This window comes from Phyllostomus hastatus, unplaced genomic scaffold (genome assembly GCF_019186645.2).
Source record: "Phyllostomus hastatus isolate PE091 unplaced genomic scaffold, TTU_PhHast_1.1 phas_scaffold_46, whole genome shotgun sequence".
Classification (NCBI taxonomy): domain Eukaryota; kingdom Metazoa; phylum Chordata; class Mammalia; order Chiroptera; family Phyllostomidae; genus Phyllostomus; species Phyllostomus hastatus.
Window position 1 is genome coordinate 34243221 of NW_025334032.1, and position 18843 is coordinate 34262063.

The 18843-nt window shown below is 42.5% G+C and overlaps 1 protein-coding gene across 1 annotated transcript in view; it reads left to right on the top strand.

The window, feature by feature from the left end:
- The window catches only part of ZDHHC2 (zinc finger DHHC-type palmitoyltransferase 2), a 54500-nt gene that overhangs the window by 21020 nt on the left and 14637 nt on the right, over positions 1 to 18843 (top strand). Inside the window, exons 2-7 of the mRNA XM_045821193.1 lie at positions 1809 to 1835; positions 3110 to 3204; positions 9076 to 9196; positions 13343 to 13412; positions 14116 to 14148; positions 16879 to 16999. Coding sequence (XP_045677149.1) covers positions 1809 to 1835; positions 3110 to 3204; positions 9076 to 9196; positions 13343 to 13412; positions 14116 to 14148; positions 16879 to 16999 — 467 coding nt within the window. The remainder of the gene's footprint in view (positions 1 to 1808; positions 1836 to 3109; positions 3205 to 9075; positions 9197 to 13342; positions 13413 to 14115; positions 14149 to 16878; positions 17000 to 18843) is intronic.

Here is an 18843-nt window from a genome sequence, read left to right on the forward strand (position 1 = left end):
AAAAACAAGCTGTGGAGAGAAGAAATAGCCTTGAAAGTGATCTCTTTCCCTATCAGCCAGCCTGGTAGTGGTCCAGATCAAAAAGATTCATACCACCTGTACTTTTTCTGTTGTGTTACTTTCTTCAGTTCTGACAGCTAGAGCCATGGGTTGGCAAATACATTTCTTTAAGACACCAGCACCTCCAGAATGGAATGGTCCTTAAGGGTCCTTCATACATAAATGTGCATATGCCATCACATTGTTTTTCCAACTCCTGAGATGAGCTCCCCTGAAGGAGTGGACATGCTGATCCAGGGGAGAGCTGTCGTCAGTTCGGGGCACTTTTGAAGCCTGGGAAGGCACTGCCTAGAGAGAAACGCACGCAGGGAGCACGCAGGGAGGGGGAGCGTCAGCCGTGGCAGACGCGCTGGCCTAGGGCCCTCCCAGTGCCCCCAGCTCTCCCCCCGCCCCGGGACTCCCTGACAAAGTGAACTCTTACCTCCACGCTCTGATTTGTAAGCAAACGAGCAGAACGGGCCGGTTGTATGTCAGAGATTATCTGTGTTTGCCAGTCCCGTTCCGGGGATCAGAAATGTTCAAGGAAACTGAGAGCTTAGGAAGGAGCCCCGTCAAGGCCAGTGAGAAACCTGGAAGTCGTGTGGCTATAAGAGAACTTTTTTAAGGGCTCACAACTTGAAGTATGTGAAAGTCGTTTAGATTTTCTGTTTATCGCTGCAGGTCGGAAGCGTAGAAACCATAGGTAGAAGCCACCAGGAGGCTAATTTCAGCTCACAACAATCTTGTGATCCTTCTCAGAGCAATCTAATACTGGAACGGGCTGCTCTCCAAAGCCGTGGGCTCCTGCTGGCTCTGGAGATGCTCAGACTGGTATTCAGTAGCTCTCTTGGAAAGGAGGTTGGTCGGATCAGGTGTTCTCAAAAATCTCTCACAACATCGTGCTCTGCTTCCACTGCTTCTTAAGGCAATGAAATCACATCTCCCGGGACTAAGGCCTGGAACACTGTCCCCCTTACAAAAGCCCAATAGGAACAGAAACACGTAAGTGAGCCAAGTCAGATCTCCTTTTGTTACAACCAGGATAGACCAGAACTTCCAAAAGACCCTAGCACAAGTGGAGGAAGTCCACGTGAGAAACACAGCCAGTAGACAGTGCAGATGCTAAGAAAACCACCTGCATTGCTGAATTCAGCTTCTTGTCCCTGCGTGTTCCATTCCGTGGTCCTTGTGCTGACCGACCTGCCACCCTGGGATGTTTACCACAGCCCCTGAGGGGTGGCCGTCTCTCTGGCACGTCGCCCAGGCCCCTCGTTACCTGCAGGGAGCAGTTAACCATCGGGCACAAGACTGTGTGCTGGTAGAAATTGGAAAAGGAGTGTGTGGTGTGGACACAACATTTTTTTTTCACCATGGAGTGCTAACTAGGTGATTGCCTTCTTGCAAACAGCAAGAAATGTCTCTGGAAATGGAGTGACCGGGAGAACAGTGCTGTTATCTGAGCTCTGTAGTTGGAAGGGAGAGCGTGAGACCCATCATTACTGTGGCAGTGAGACCCAAGGGGCCAGCCTGACAGTTTCGCGGACCTGCCCGTGGAGACGCGGCTGGGTGTGTCTGTCTTACCCCTCTTTACCCCCCACGGTGCTCGCCTCTCCTCCAAATGAAGTCGGACAGATACTTAAAGAACGTTGGTTTGCAGGGGGGTCCAACCATTTACCTGCTGCGCCCTGGGTCTCTGTTTGGCCCCGTGTTTGCCCTGTGTCTCCTGTAACCTATTTCCTGTCTCTTTTTTTTTCTGTTCATTTCTATAGTGTCCATGGAAAACATTGGAGAACAAGGTAAAGCATATTATATTATTGTTTTAGATATAAAATCTTAAAAACGTTTTTAAGAAAACAAATAGAATTCACTTGGGTCTGGCTAGGATAAAGAAGCTGTTCTTTAAGAGTGTGGGGACAAGCTGGGGTTAAAGAAATTCTAGGCTCTTGGTTCCCGGACTGGATTCTGCCAGACAGCTGGCAAAGACTCCACCCCGAAACAGCCACAGTTGTGCCAAAGACTCGCGTGGCTTCAAGATACGGGAATATCAGTAATTTCCTGTTTCAGCTCAGAGTATTGTCCATGCCTGTGTCACCTTCAAAATCCACGGGAAAGATCATTGGCTCTACATATCTCACACTGATTTAAGTGCCTTAGTGGATAATTTAATCTTTTAATGATTCTACAAATAGGAGTATCATTTTTTAAAAAGTTACAATTGCTACTCATGTTTAAAATATCAAATATGCTGTGTTTTAAATTAGCATATTTTACTCAACTGTATCTTACAGAATTGTTATCTATTAATGTATACCCCAGAATTAATCATTATCACCATTTACAGGATTAATATTTTATATTCTCATAGTACTTCAAGAATAAAACACCGAAGTGTGTTCATATATATATATATAAATATTATATAAATATATATATATATTACCTGAAAAAAGTATCAGAACACTTTTCTTAACAGTCATCCCATGCGATAAATGAGACACTGGAAGTTCCACTGGAAGAAATCTCTCTCTATCCAGATGGTTCTCTGTGTAAACTTGTTGTCACTAAAACAGTGATGGCCACCAGCTTTGACTAGAGCTGAGCAAGTAAGCAAACAGCTTCTCAAGCAGGAACTGCTTTTGCCGTTCTTGGCACATGAAGTGGAGTTCTTCAAGCCTGAACGCTTTGACGTTTGGTTAATGCTGCGCCTGTGAGTTAGAGGTGCAGGCACACCTGCCCCCTTTCACAGGTTAGGGAAGGCCCCTGGGAGCCATTTTGCTGATAGGTGGGCCTGCCTGCAGGTGGGTGGGCTCTAATCGGGCCATAGACCTAATTAATTATGCATTACTAGGTTTTTTCAGTTTCTTGCTTTAGGTGTGAAAATTCATTCATTAGGTTGTGCCTATTCTAGTATGATACAAATGAACTTATTGACAATAATAAAAACTGGTAGTAAAATTTCAAAATAGATTGCATTCGTTATAGTTGGTAGCTTTGGCATTTCAGAAGGAGCAGATCGCTTGTGAACGCCAGTCTGCATGTGACAGTGACAGTCACGTTTCTCTCGCTCTAGTCGTGTGCCTGATCGCGTATCATCTGCTTTTTGCGATGTTCGTCTGGTCGTACTGGAAAACCATCTTCACGCTACCAATGAATCCTTCCAAGGAAGTAAGTTAAAATATTACTAGTCATCCTGAAGTTAGAAATCAATTATACTAACGTCTTGGAGAATGAATTTTATGTCTTTTTTATTAATGTCGTAAACTTACCGAGTGGTAATAATTTTTAATATTGATGTCTTAGTAAATAGTTGAATTTTCATTTGGTAAATATGGTTTTTGCACTGAATGACCGTTATATTTCCAATTTTAAAACTGCTATGTGTTGTATTTCTACTTTAGACATCAGGATAGGTGGAGGGATGGATGGATGGATGGATGAACAGATAGATAGAGCTGAAGGTAGACATGCTTCTATTATAATTATCATCCTAATGGTGTTAGTTGGCTATTAGCCACCAAACAACAACAACAAAGTAATTAATTATACTAATCTATACATTCAAAGTCTGTAGCTAGGCCACAGCTGCCGGGGATCCAGGCTTCTGTTTTCTTGCTCTGACACATGTAGTCTTCATTCCCAAGGTGACCTCTTGGCCTAAGACGGCTGCTCTGGTTCCAGCCATCATGTCTACATTCCAGCCAACAGGCCAGAAAAAGTAGGAAAAAGGAGTAAAAGTAAATATCCTTCTCTATAAGGACACTTTTTAGAAGTTGCTGATGCCATTTCCACTTATATTTGGAGCTTAGTTATATGGCCATAATCTATTTGCGCAGAAGGCTGGGAGTGTAGTCTTTATTCTTCATGGCCATATGGGCTGTGTTAGAAGCAGGAGAGAATGCATGTTGAGGGTCAATAGCTGTCTCAGCCACAGAAGCTTTTAAGTAAAGTGATAGGATACGAATTTCAAAAAGATCATTCCAGCTATTTGTTCCTGGGCCTTTAACCTGGGTTAAATCTTGCAGCAAAGGACTGTATCTTCCTCGTTTTTATGTCCTTGTCCCTTGGGTCAGTACATGTTTGTTGAGTAGAAATAAACCCTGCCCCAGTAACAATAATGTGGTTTCAGTAGGTGAGCCTTAAAAAAAAAAAAGAAAGAGTCTGGGCGGCACTGTAAACTGTTCCCTGAAGTGACCTATTTGCGTGCAGCTGCCGTCCTAAGGCCAGTCAGTGTGCCATGTGGCCTGGGACAGGATATGAGACCAAAGCCACAGCCCTTGTGCAGAGTGAACAGTATGCTTGGCCTAGAATGTGTGAACTCTGGCTTTCCCCTACTATCTGCTTGTTTTTCTTTTCATACCTCTCTCTCTCCTCCCCATCCTATCCCCCTCTTTTCTGGCGTCTCTCAGCCCTATTCCGGCCGTAGTTGCAGGTTTGAAGGAAAGTGCTGACTTCTGTCGCAGGTGATCTCATCCACTGTGCTGACGATTGCGACCTTACCGATGACCTCTGTGTTGAAAATTTCCAAATGTGTTTCTCCTTCTGACCTCTCCCTTCATGTTCAACCTTATATCTCCCTGCCAAACAGAGCTTCTTGATCATTCCACCGACATCTCCAGTATAACACATCAAAAACTGAATTCACCACCCTCTCCTTCCCCACACGGTGACTCACCCGTGTCTCAGACCGGTGAGTGCCCCTGACGTTCACCTCACCATCCGAGCCAGCAGCTCGGCAGCCATGCCCGGGTCTTCCAGCTTCCTCACCCCTCTGCCAGCATCCAAATTCTGTGGATGTTTTCACTTCGTAATGTTTCCTTTTTTGTTTCAACTCCTTCTTTCCTGGTCATTCACTTACTCATTTTTAATTATTTTTTTAATTTAAAAAAATGTCTTTTTAATTTATTGAATTTAGAGAGATAGAAATAGCTACCTGTTGTTCCACCCATCCCATGCATTCGTTGGTTGACTCTTGTATGTGGCCTGACCAGGGATTGAACCCACAACCTTGGTGCATCAGGACAGTGCTCTAACCAGCCGAGTTAGCCCACTCAGGGTCTCAGTCATCTCGTTTGTCCGAAACATCACAGTCTCTTCCTGTCTGGTGTCACTGTTTTCAGTCTTGCCTGTGCTCCCTTCCCAGAACCCTGCCAGAATTCATCCTCCCGCTCACAGCTGAAGTGACCCATCTGAAAACAAACGTGATGCCGTCGCTCTGCTGCTCGTATCTGCTCAGTGACCCCACACATCCCGCCGGGTGAAGGCCAGGCTCCGTATTCTGACAGCAGCTACTCTTGTCCAAGTCTCTGAGTTCCCGCTTGACACTCTAGTCTTTAGGTGCCATTTCCTGTCTGCATCGTGCCATTCTTTTCTTTCTAGAGTATCCCTGCCTCCTTTGTCATTCAGGTAATTCAGTTTTCATTTGTGCTGGTTCCTCATTATCTCCTAAGCCTCTAGAGAAGTATTGGATTATCCCAGGGCTCAGTCTCTGGGCCTCTCTTTTACTTATCTACATACCTCACGACTTTCTATGTCGCCTCATTCATTGCTATAGCTTTCAAATTAATATCAGTAGTCTGGTCCTGCCTTCGAAACCCCGGACTAGTTTACTGCCACCTATTTGGCATCTAATAGGAATTTCAAAGTCAACATACCTGAAAATAACCTTCTGATTTCCTACGCACTCCCCTAATTCCCCCCGCACCTCGTTTCCAAAATCATCCTGTCTTGGTAATGGCGGCTCCGTTCGTCCAGTTTTTCGGAAAACCCTGGAGTCATCCTTGGCTGCTCTCCTCTCAGACCGGCAGCCAGTCCATCCGCAGCCTCTGAGACCAGACCCGCGCGGGCCCTCCGCCCGAGCCCGTGCCCCTAACCCTCCCGCTCCTTCCTCTGGCCACGCCCCCACCCTCTCTCCCTGGTACATCCCAGCCGCGTCAGCAGGTTTCCTTGCTTTCGGACTTGCCCTCTTCCACACGTTTTCCACACAGTAGCCAGAGTCAGTCTTTCGGAAACAAGACAGGTCATGCTATATTCCTCTTCTTCCCAGGACTTCCCTGAGATTCGTGAGCCCGCCCAGAGTAGAAGCCTGGCTTCCCACTGCGGCCCAGCAGGGTGCTAGGGGTGGGGTCTCCGCCCCACCTTTCTCTTTCCTGCGCTTCAGCCCCATGGGCCTCCTTGCCGTTCCATCTGCAGGCCACGCATGTCTCTTGGAACCTGCTATTTCTCCTTGACCCGGAGCACTCTTCACCTGTATGGTCACCAGGTCCCTCACTGTCTTCCTAATGCTATGTCTAGGTTCAAGTGGTGCCTTGTCTTTGAGGTTTTCCGTAACCACTCTGTAAAACAGCAAAACCCTGCTTCCCCCCAGCATTCCCTGTAAACCGGACCTTAAATGCTATTTTCCTCTGTAGCATATCACCCTGTAACACTTTTCATCCTCGTTTCTATAGTATCCCTAGAACATAAGCCCGAAAATGGCACGAGCTTTATCTCTTTTGTTCACTAATCCATCGCCAGTATCAAAGCCCTGTCTCACCCGTGAAAGGTAATCAGTAAATACTTGTTAAATGATTGAAACTAGAGAAGAAGTTAGGTGTACAGGTTGTGTTTGTAGCTTTGGCAGGAAGTTGAGATGACTTCTGATTTCTCCCCCAAATGAGGTGTGCGGTGATCGGCTGAGAATGGTGAGGGAGTCAGGCTGAGTGAGGCTTGGAGGAGCAGAGACGGTTTGGACTAGTGGTTGGATAAGGCGGAAAACATGAAATGGTTCAAAACGCAGGAGCAGCGACACCATGCTGACGGCGCCGTGGAGGTGGTCGGGGAAGCCGCAGCAGTGCCAGGCTTCCCTGGGCGGTTTTTCCGCAAAACACATATTTACTTTGTTTGAGTCATAGAGCTGTGGGAGATGGACATTATTTATTACCATATTGTAGATGTAGCAACAGGCCCTGAACCTCAGCTGACTGTCCCAAGGCATCGAGTGCTCGTGGGTGGCACAGCGAATGCTGGCATTACACCAAAGCTCTGTGGGCCATCGAGGCTCCAGTCTTGTCACCGTGTCACAGACAGTGGACACGTTCAGTGGTGGGTGTGCTCAGGACATCCATTGGAGCATGGAGAAAAATAGCAACACTTCTATATAATATGGTATCCTTGTAATGTTTCTGTTTAAAATTTCACATCTAAGGCATATAACATATTCACTAATAGTGCACACACACGTACATATGCATATCCTGGCAGTTTTGATCTCAAATTATTTTTAACTGATATGAATACAGGATCAAAAGATTTTTGGAGACCCTTGTTGTAAAAGAAAGAGCCTTCACTTGCTGGTGAAGAATATTAAGTTATCCCATTAATAAAATGCAAGATCTTGGGCTACTTTTCTTAATTGATTAGCAGCCGGAAACTCCTTACCTGTCAAATGAGGGCCCTGGACTTAAGTTGACAAGAAAATGCTCTCATGTGCTAAAAATCTTTGAAAAATGAGACTAAAAGAGTAGGAGAAAGGTAGTAAAAATATAATATTTATATTTTTCACACTATTGAGATAATGTCAGAGATTTGGAACACATAAATTAAAATGTACTTTTTTCATAGCCAGTTGTTAAATTGTTTTTCTCAATTTGTAAGATTTTTTCCCAATATAAAAGTAATATAACCATCCTAAATTATGTTTAGAAAATGAAGACTAGGCAAAAGAAAAACATCCCAAAACACTAATTCATTTTGCATTCTGGATTTTTTTTCTAGCTACTTTTTTCACATAATAGTTCATCGTTGGCTTATTTTCATTTTTAATAATAGCATAATATTCTCACTGAAATGTAAACATTGCCTCAGTCACATCCCATCTTGAGTTTTCAGACTGATCCCAACTTTTCATATTGCAAATAATATCGTTAACATGTTTGTACACAGAGCATTACCCATTTAGGGATTGTTTTCTGAATATGAGTTCTCATAGGCATAATCGCTAGATCAAGAAAATTTAACTCACTTGCCAAATTATTTCCCTAAAGGATTTATATATAATGCTTTTAGATTCATCGCACCCTTGGCATTGCATGTTATTAAAAAAAAACTGTTGCCAACTGCATAGGCAAAGAAAAAGCTCTGTTTTAACTTGCACATTTTAGCTACTTGTGAGGTTATAGGTTTGTTGTTGTTCTAAGTGAAAGACAACTAGGAAAAGAAAATATAGTTCTGTGAGTTTTCTGTTTCTTTGTTATCAGATTCTAGTTTTTTTCTTAATTGGTATGTCCTTTTAACATTGTACTTTTTTAATCTGAAAACTGTATGCGAGCCCAGATCTTGGTTCCTAATACGGTTCTCCAGTAAAAGGAACAAGGGTTCCTTGGAGAAAGAGCCGATTCTAGAACCTGAACAAGAAACGTTCCCTGTGAGCCAGGAGCGTCCTATGGTCTCAGGAAGTAAGGAAGTGCAAATAGACTTTTAAGACTGTTTTTTTCTTTTGCAATTATCATATCGGAGCCCAAACAAATTTACATTTTTCTCAAATAAATATTTTTTAATTGGTTGGAAGTATAAGAAGTAAAAGCCGTGACTAGTCCATTTTGAGTGCTGGAAGAGAATTCAGGGATTAATTATCCCTATGTTAAAACTCAGATGAGAAAACATACATGATAGATTTGTTTCAAATTTTGTTCCTACTGAGCTCCAATTGAAAAATTCATCCACTGAGCCAAATTTATTTTGCCATTTTATCTATTAATATAACTAATATTTGGATAGAAATCTAGTTTATAAAGTACTTTTACATACTGTGTTCTTCTTGAGTTTTACAAATATCTGAAGAAGTGAGTATTATTACTATTATTATTATTATATTTTCTAGATGCATAAGCTAATAAACTATGAGGCTAACAGACTCGCCCAGATGTCAGACCTTATTACCTCTCTGAATTTACATCCTGTACACCACTAATATTTTATAAATGCCTTTTTCTGGGTTAGTAGATCAATATGTTATCATTTCTTTGAAAACACTGATTAAAATTTAAATCTGTTCCACAGTTCCATCTCTCTTATGCAGAGAAAGAGTTGCTGGAGAGAGAGCCGAGGGGAGAAGCCCATCAGGAAGTCCTTAGGCGAGCCGCCAAAGATCTCCCCATCTGCACCAGGACCATGTCTGGAGGTAGACGTCGATAATCAGTGCTTTGCATAATAGCTCGTGATGACTGTGAGATCACATCTCTGTACTTGAAACTGTCAAGCCCTCACTAAAAAACACTGTGCTGTACCTCCGGGAGCTAGGCAGTCTTTACTGCACAGCTCCATGAAACACAGTGGAAACACGAATGGCATGTGGCTCAGGGATCTTAGCCAAATCACAACTGGCCCAGTTCTGTTCTGCCTACTTGGTGGGGAATGACTGAAATCTTGATTTGTAGTAGTATTCATTTTTAATGTTTTAATTGTAGACCTTCCTATTCTTGTTTAATTTAAAGGAGCAATAGCTACAATGAACATAACATTGATCACTTAAATGCCTTTACAGTAATTATACACATTATATAAAACATATTGGTATAATTTTTCATCTTTTAAATTTATGGTAGTTTTTTAATAAATGCAACTCAAATAGCAAATCTCTTCTACTTGGGTCAGATTTTTAAGGTAACTTACCAGTGATCTAATTAAAAAATTGTCTTGAAAATAGGACACATGGGCCGTTGACCCTTGCCTACCAAGTTGCGTCCAGTGTGTGGCTCGAGACCTGGGCTGCTCGTTTTGGTGGCCACCAGCCCCCCATGGGTGTTGAGCACTTAAACTGCAGCCAGTTAAACTGAGCTGTGCTTTAAGGATAAAATGCACAATCGATTTCACAGACTTAATTTGAAGAAAAGGATGTAAAATATCTCACTACTATTTTATATTTATATTTGTCTCTAACTCCCCTTAAAATCATTATTGAACCTAAGTCAGGTACAACTTTTTCCTCTTTGTTTTCACTGTTTCTCAATGAACAAGTGCCAATTGTCTGATTTATGTCACTGGTTCTATCGCACAAAGACAGCGATGTGCTCATGTATAAGTTCATGTAAAAGTTCCTGTATATTTACCCTGTGTAAACCTAAACAGACACTGGGGAAGTGTAAGCCCCCTGTAAAGGAACTACTGCCCCGGTTTCCAGAACTAGTGACTGACAGTGAGGTGCCGGGCACGCACACCACGTGTACTCATTTCTAGTGCCATTCTTCAGTGTGCCGCCCTTGGCACACTGGATTAAGAGAAAGGGCTGAAGCGTAAGTCACACCAGGACAAATGTGAATATGCATTAATAATAACAGCTGCACATCGGATTGGTAAGTCACCTCCTTGTGTAGGTTACACAACGTTAAGGCTGTCATCTCTTGTTCTCTCAGGTCCTGTATGCCCATCTCAGGGGATGAACTTACGATTCCCAGTATTTGTGACAGTTGGGAACAGAGTCTGGATGTCCTAACATAAACTTTATATCTTCTGTGCAGAAATTCTGGGTGCCTGCTAAAATCAGTATTAACTGATTACAGGCATTGACTAAATGAAAGTGCACAAAGTATAAGAGATAGACTACAAGGCCGGTGGGTCTGATCCCGTCCTAGAATACGTAGAATGGAAAGGTGAGCGTGTCTGAGAAGTGAACAGTCACGGTCACACCCAGGCAGGAATGTGAGGGGGTCTTCCTTACTCACCCCCCCAGCCACAGCTGCTGTGACCCTGGTGTTCTCTGGATAACTTCCCAGGAAAGTCTGTGGCTGAAGCAACCAAAAGGTTCAGTTGCATTCACACACTGTGTAGAGAATTGAAGAAAGCGGGTGATAACATAAGTTAGGATTTTACCATCCAATCTAAATCCACAGTACTTCCTCTAAACCTGAGAGAGAAAGAGGCCAGCTGCCCGCGCTAAACTGCCTGCTGGACACAGAGGGACAATGCAGCCCCCTGCAGACCGGGCTGTGGGGCGCACGTGCCGCAGGGCGGTGAGCAGGCTGCTCGCACAGCAGTGTGGCGACTGCCAGGCAGGACGGGCATGGGCGCAGGTGGCGTGGGTGCAGGTGGAGGTGGACGGTGAAGGGGAATACGTGATCATGGGAAAAATAGAATAAAAATAATGTAAAACAAAAGGTCCACTCATCTTCTCTTTGTTCTGTGCATTCTTCTAATCCACCCTCCTCCTGCTTTCTAACAGGGCCCTTCAAACTTTATTACTTTTTATTTTCATTAATGAGGACTATTTACATTTTTAGCGCTCTTCTTGCCCTTGATCTTTTTCTACCAAAGAAAAAATATATAGTTTTTGACTAGGAAGGTAACAATTAGAGGAGACGTAATTAGTTTACCATCGTATATAGATGTCGATAATGTTTGCTTTTCAACATTTACCAGCACAGTTTTAAATTATGTAAATAAGATATGAATGAGTTCTTTAAAAATTCAAGCAAGACAGTTAAAATAAAATTCCTCCTTGGCTATAAAGAATTTTTAAATGATCATCAGATTGTTGATTTTAAGTGACACTGGATGATTTTAATTGGATATAATATGGTACACAGAGTATTTTTTATCAAAAGACTAAATTTCTGTTTATAAAAGGCTATAAAGGAAAAACTTATTTCTGTGTTGTTTTGATTTCCTGTGAGTTATTGCCCACTTTGATTTGAAAGTTTTTTTCCGAGTGTGGTTTAAAGTAGAGACGCTCACCACCCAGAGAGAATCCAGCATTGCCCACCACACGTCACCTGGAAGTTTTGTGACTTTCGACCGTGCTGCCCACTATGGAGCTGCTGTCCTTGGTGGCGACTAAGCACTTAAAATGTAACTCTGCCAAGTACATAAGAGGTTTCAAGGAGTTGGTATTAAAAAAAACCCCCATAAAGTATGTTATTGATATTTTTATATTGATTATATCTTTTAAAAATTTTTTAAAGTTTATTTTTAAAGGGAGGGAGAAAGAGAGGGAGAGAAACATTAATGTGTGGCTGCCTCTCACGTGCCCACTACTGGGGACCTGGCCTGCAACCCAGGCATGCGCCCTGACTGGGAATCAAACCCGTGACCCTTTGGTATGCAGGCTGGCGCTCAATCCACTGAGCCACACCAGCCAATGCTGTATTGATTATATCTTCTAATACTTTGGATATTTAGTTGCTTGCTTGTTTGTTTTGTTGATTAGATTCCACTTATAAAAAATTAGTTTAGAAGAGTTTTTATTCAGGAGAATTTCCATGAAATAATTTTATAACCAAAGTAGTTCTTTGAAGATAGCTCCTAGGGGATTTAACATTCCACATGGGGGTCACATTGTCTGTCTCTGGACAACACTGCCTTCCACTTCAGTACTTCGCAGGAGCCAGTGGGACCTTGTAGCATCGTTGGACTTTTTCACACAGAAGCTGAGCAGCAAGGCCATGCTGTTCGCTGAAAAAGGGAGTTGGGAGGGGTGGTCAGGAACTCACTTCAGTGTTGAAGACGGCTCTGTTTAGGCCTGTTGTCTAAGAAGAGCTCATTGTATTCTTAGTATAAAGCAGCTGTTTCCTTTCCCAGAGATGTTAGCTAATGTAACTCTGGTCATTATTTACTGCCAGTGTTTTCCAAATTTTAAATTAGTAAGTTTGGTTTTACTGGTCCTACGGGAGTGCCCACTTAATAGCTGCTTTCCTATGATTTTGGTAGCCTGCTTGCATCCTGTCAAGATGCCTGGGACTGAAAGAGCTTCTCCAGATCAGTCATTCATAATTGTCTTGGTATCTGATTTAGAGCACAGAGGATCAGCTCTTCAGGGACAAGGACTGAAATTCTTACTGGAAGTACTTCTAATACTCCTGAGCTTGTACCCAACCCAACAGAGATGTGCGATCTTTCCCTACTTAAGCCACTAAGAGAGTTTATTCACAAATTTCTAAAATGTGTTTCGCATAAAATGTCTAAAACGTGGTTGTGTCCTCTCCCAGTTATCCTGGCAGGGTACAAGAAAGAATTCATTTAGTTGAGAGAGACATTCTGTTTACTTGGATGGAAACGGACATATTTACATCCTTGGTGAGCCTCACCATAACCCCTGACAGTTGCAGGTCCCTAGAAAAATTTCCCCGAAGGATTCTCTGTCCGTGGGAAACCTCTCCAGAGATCTGAAACTGTCGGCAAGTTACTCCGTTTAAGTGTTTCACCACCTCATTTTCACCAAGTTTAAATGGGGTATGCTTTCCGGAATTTAAGTTTGAATAGACGGTAAGAGCCATTTAGTTGCATGTTCCACTCACTGTTCCGTCGAAGGCTAAGTGGGTCTTCTCATCCCCAGCAATCCGCTACTGCGACAGATGCCAGCTCATCAAACCAGATCGCTGCCACCACTGCTCCGTCTGTGACAAGTACGAAAATCCGTTATTTCTAACACGGTTACATGCTGGTGATCTTTTTATTGAATGCACTTCTTTTCTCACAGTTTTCCAGATTATTTCCTTTTCTCCCTTGTTTAGGAAATAGAACTGGCACAATCACTTGCATTAATAACAAGTGTGGTTTAGGGCCAAAACGAGTCACCCCTGTTCCCCTGATTCACAGTGACATGAATGAAGTGCAGGAGTTTTGGCAGCTCAGACTTGACTAGTTTGATTTTGTAAATATTTCTTTCGTGACTCCCATCTTTATAAAGATACCTCACTTGACTGCATGACAGTCAGATGTTATAACATGCTGTAGCCACAAGCATCGTGCTACTTGGCTTAGGGATTGCTATTAAAGGACAAGTTTTATCCAGACTTTCTGTAAATCTGTTGACACTTTGCATTTTCATTAGCATAAGGCAATTGTATCTTAACACATTGCATTGTTTTTAGATGTTAAAACGTGCATGTTTGAATTGAAAGTTCTCTTATTGTATCATAACTGGAACTGGCTATGTATTTTAAAGGAGGACTTTTGCTACTATTCAACTTTTAGATAAATAAATAATTTTGTAATATTTTACTTATTACAACTCCTTTGAAATAACTTGTAAGTCTATTTTTATGTTTTATTGGGGCTACATTTTTATGGGGTGTTGAGTTTTGTGTCTGTGTGGGTTTTTTTTAGATGTATTTTGAAGATGGATCATCATTGCCCATGGTGAGTCTGGCTATGTGCTTCCACAAGTCAGTAAACGGAATCACTTCTCTATTTGAACCTTTTTATGAGTGAAATCTTGCCTTAGCTGATGTCAGAGGTACTTTCATATTTAATTCCTGGCATTTGTTTAATTAGTTCAGAAGAGTTTTTATTCAGGGGAATTTCCGTGAAATAATTTTATAACCAATAACTTAATTTAAAAGTTAATTTCTCATGTTTGCTCAGAATGAATGGTTTTCTTCGTATGCACATGCGTTAACATAGAAATTCTAAAATACTCCCCAGAAATTATGCCTGAATGTACACATAAACACAGTACCTCATTGGAAGTTTCTAATTATTAATTCATCTAAAACTTTAACAATTTATTTTACGTAAAACTTGGCATTTACAGGTAGAGTAGCAAACATGAAAATATACATGTGTTGAAATAAGGGTTTCCACTTAGAATGTGTTAATGTTTTTTAAAAGTTTATTTTTTCCATTCTATTCTTTTTTTCTTTTTTTTAATTATTGTTCAAGTACAGTTGTCTCCATTTTCCCCTCACCAGTCACCCCCACCCCACCCACCCGCACCTCCCACCCTTGTTCCTACCCCCTTTGGCTTTGTCCATGTGTCCTTTATACATGTTCCTTGACAACCCTTCCCCCATTCCCCCCCCCCCCGCCCGTGATCCTCCTCTCCCCTCCCCTCTGGTTACTGTCAGTTTGTTCTTTATTTCAATGCCTCTGCTTATATTTTGCTTGCTTGTTTGTCATTGATTAGGTCCCACTTATAAAAAAGTATTTCTGAGTCATGAAATTAGGTGACTTAATGGAGGATTCTTTGAAAGATCTGATTAACCGAGGAAGGTGGATTTTTCTACCTTTCCCTGTAATTCCTCATCCCAGTGTGCACGTGCCTTTGGCAGTCACTCTGAGGATGTCAGCCGGTTGGAGCTGGACATGAAGCATGAGTGTGCCCCAGCCTGTCTTCTTTCTGGGGTGGCACTTGGGAAAGTGACACCAGCTGTAGGTTGAAACGTTCAGGGTCTGGCACAAATAACACCCCTATTTTTTTATCACAAAATCTTTTATTACAAAATCATAAGCATGTAATTCTGTAACATAACAGTATCACACTTAAGCACACCATATGACATTTTAGGTGAACGGTTCAAATTAAAATGATAAATTATCACACCCACGTTATTATCCTGCCCACCACACTGAAGCAGGTGTTACTTCTGCTGGATGCTGTACACATACAGGGAGTGATTATCTTAGTTGCAGGGAACCATGGGCAATGTCAGGTTTGCTGTCTTAACTACACCCTCTCCAGGACACCCTTTCCTTTCGTCCGGGTACATTTTCTCTTTTAACACGGCAAGGCCCCCTAACGGCCATGACAATGGTCTTCTCAAAAAGCATCTCGGTAATGCACCTCCATTTGGTATTCATTTGCATGGTATCCATTCTTTTGCTTTCCTCTTTCTTTCATCCACTGCATTCATTCTGTTCAAATTCTCATCAAGTAACCTCCCCCATATCTTTAATTATAAGTAGCCTGCATCCTCCTTTCATTCCTCTGTTGACCCTTCCACAGCACATGCTGTCAGTGTCGCCCTGTCCCCCACCCCCATATCCCCACGACCCGCCTGTGAGTCCACTGCACCCGCAGGGGCAGTTCCCATGCCTGCTGACAGCTCCCCACCGGAGACACCTCCGGTTCTTCGCTGCTCTGCCTGAGGCCCCTCTTCCACCTGGGGAGGTTTGCTCCGCTCCTAAGTGCCAGGGAGGGCCTTAATGCTCCGAGAGGCGGCTCTCAACCAGTGGGCACCTGGTTCGGGACACACGCTGCTCTCAGTTCTCTCCCTTCCTCATTTCAAATCACCTGCATTCGGGCTCTTGTCTCAGCGTCTGTTTTAGGAGGAACACACCCTCCTTTCTGGATAGAGGTGTGTTCCAGGTAGAATTTAGCTGGGTGGTCAAGAAATCAGGGGCACGGAGTTGACTCTGATTTGTGTAATAAAATCAGACTGGGACGAGGCGGAAACAGTAGTGGTCGATCCCAAATTAGTCCATACCTACACAGCTTGCCATGTCCTTGACATAGTCACAAAAATTACACACAGAGAAAATACTAACTCACTACCTTACTAATAGCCTCTTTTCTAAACCTGCAATTAATTGGACTTTGTAAGAAACTGAGAGAAAAATTTGACAATCTTTCTAATTTTGGCAGACCCTGTTAAGCAAGTGAGGGGGAACAGATAGGAGACTCCAGAGTTTTTAAAGTGGGTTCAGATCGCATACTTACATACTGGGGTCAGATTGCTTCCCAGTCATGTATTGCCAATACTGTTTTCAAGCCCAGGTTGGTTGAATCCATGCATGCTGAACCTGGAGGCACGGAAGGCTGACTGTAATTATTGAACAAAAATCTGTGCATAAATGGACTCGTGCAGTCCAAACCTCTGTAGTTCAGTGGTCAACTGTAGAGTTACATGGTTTATGAGTAATTAAAGCAGTGTTGCATATCAAATTTTAAAAATCTAAACACAGAATTTCTCTGCAATGAAGCAGATTTTTGAAAATGTTTGTATGTGTGAAGAAATCTTACAAGTCAGGCTTAAGAAACACCAATACATTTTAAGTGCTGGAAAACTACATGCTCTGTTAAGGTAGAACGTATGTATACCTGTGTTGAAAATGTGAAACTTATTGAAAATGTTTTTGTTTTGTCAACAGGGTGAACAATTGTGTCGGATTTTCAAATTATAAATTTTTCCTTCTTTTCTTGGCTTATTCCCTGCTGTACTGCCTTTTTATTGCTGCTACAGATTTACAGTATTTTATCAAATTTTGGACAGTAAGTCATTATCTTGTTGACCTTTTAGGTATACAACAATATACAATGTACTTTTGCATTAGTGAATTATTTCGGACACTGATTTTATAGAATTGAGCTCATTTCTAGTCAGTCCTCAGTATTTGCAGATTCCGTGCTTATGAATTTGCCGTCTTGCTGCAGTTTCTCTGTGACCCCCAAATCAACACTCACAGAGCTCGCGTGGCCATTTGCAGACGTGCACAGAGCGGCCGAGAATGTGCGTGGCCCATTGTCAGTTGAGATCAGACCAGGAGACTGTCTTCTTGTTTCAACTCTCATGTTGTTACCCAAGTGTGCTTTTCAGTCTATTTATTGCCTTTTTTTTGCATTTTTGTGCTTTTTGTTGGTTATTTCTCTGCTTAAAATGGGGCTGAGAGCACTGTCTAGTGTTTCTGAGCACCAGCCTGTTGTGCTTTATGGAGAAAATAGGTGCGTTGGCTGAGCTTCCCTCAAGCGTGAGTTAACAGTGATGTTGGGTGTGAGTTCTGTGTTGATGAATCAACAATAAATATTGAGTAAGTTGTCAGTAAGGTGTCGTTAAGCACAAGCACCCCCAAAGCAGGCTATGTACTGATCAGTTGACAAAAATGTTGTGACCGAAGGCTCACTGGGACCAAACCCCGTATTTTCCCTGGGATGAATCCAGTGTTCACGGCAACTTTATAGAACACAACCATTGAGAATAGCAAGAATGGACTACATAAGATTTTTTTTAGTATTTAAAAATAGAAGTGTTTTCTTTATGTTGTAAAAAGATTACTTTTTACACTATTATGCCTATAATGTCCCAAATTTTTATTAGGTATTACTTGATTAGGCTTTAATGAACTCATTTGTTTTTCTGCACTATTTATTTTAAATGTAAGCAAAACAAAGTTAAAATTGAGTATTTGAAATATCCAAAGATACCTGTGAGTACCAAACAATGGTAAAACTCTTATCCTTTGCCAGAATTGCAAAATTATTCATTATTATGGTAAGATTTTCTCAATTGCTAGATCATTTGTGTGGGGTTTTAAGCACATTCGATACTAAAGGTTTATTGAACACCTACTATGTGCCAGGCACATGGCTAAGCACTAGGAATACACAGGTGTGTGGACATGCTCCGAGCATTCGAGCCCACTTCCCCTGTCCAGCTTGGAGAAGGGCCCCTAGTGCACGTCTGAGAAAGTGTCACCCTGCTGCTCCGCCACCCTGGGAATGGGTCCAGCTCCAACCACACTGTCTTTCTAAGGAAATGACCAGAGTTTGCACTGTGAGGACTCTGCTGTCAAAAGCTGGCAGTGAGATCCTGTGATCTGTGTCAGTCTGACAGACGCTACAGGGCACTGAGACGGTGTGACCTTCTGTGAGAAGGAGACACCTCCCAGTGGCTCCGGAGCTTCCCTGACTGCCCATCGCCCCCAGCCTGCCATTCCAGACTGAGCCCAGGTCTCCTTGGACAAAACCTGCGATGGCAGTCTGACTGGCATTGCTCGGAGATGGCCTGTCCTATCCCATCGGTATCGTAAGGCGTGTTTTAGACAGGCGTTACGCTCCAGTGTTCCTCCTTCCTGTGATGCTGCTGTTTACAAAACAAGCTGAGCGTTGCTGTGGGCGTGGTGGTCTGTGTGTTCTCGATGCCGTTGTTCGTGGTGAAGTAAAACATCAGCGCATGTAGTAGCTAATTTGTGCCAATTCACCTTCATTTTATGGCTAAATATAAAACTAGTTGTTAGTATCTGTAGTATGTTAGCAAAACCTGTTCAAGTAGGAAATTCAAAAGTATACTTTATAGTTCCTTTTATCTTGTTTTCTTCTGTTATAGTTTACACACACAC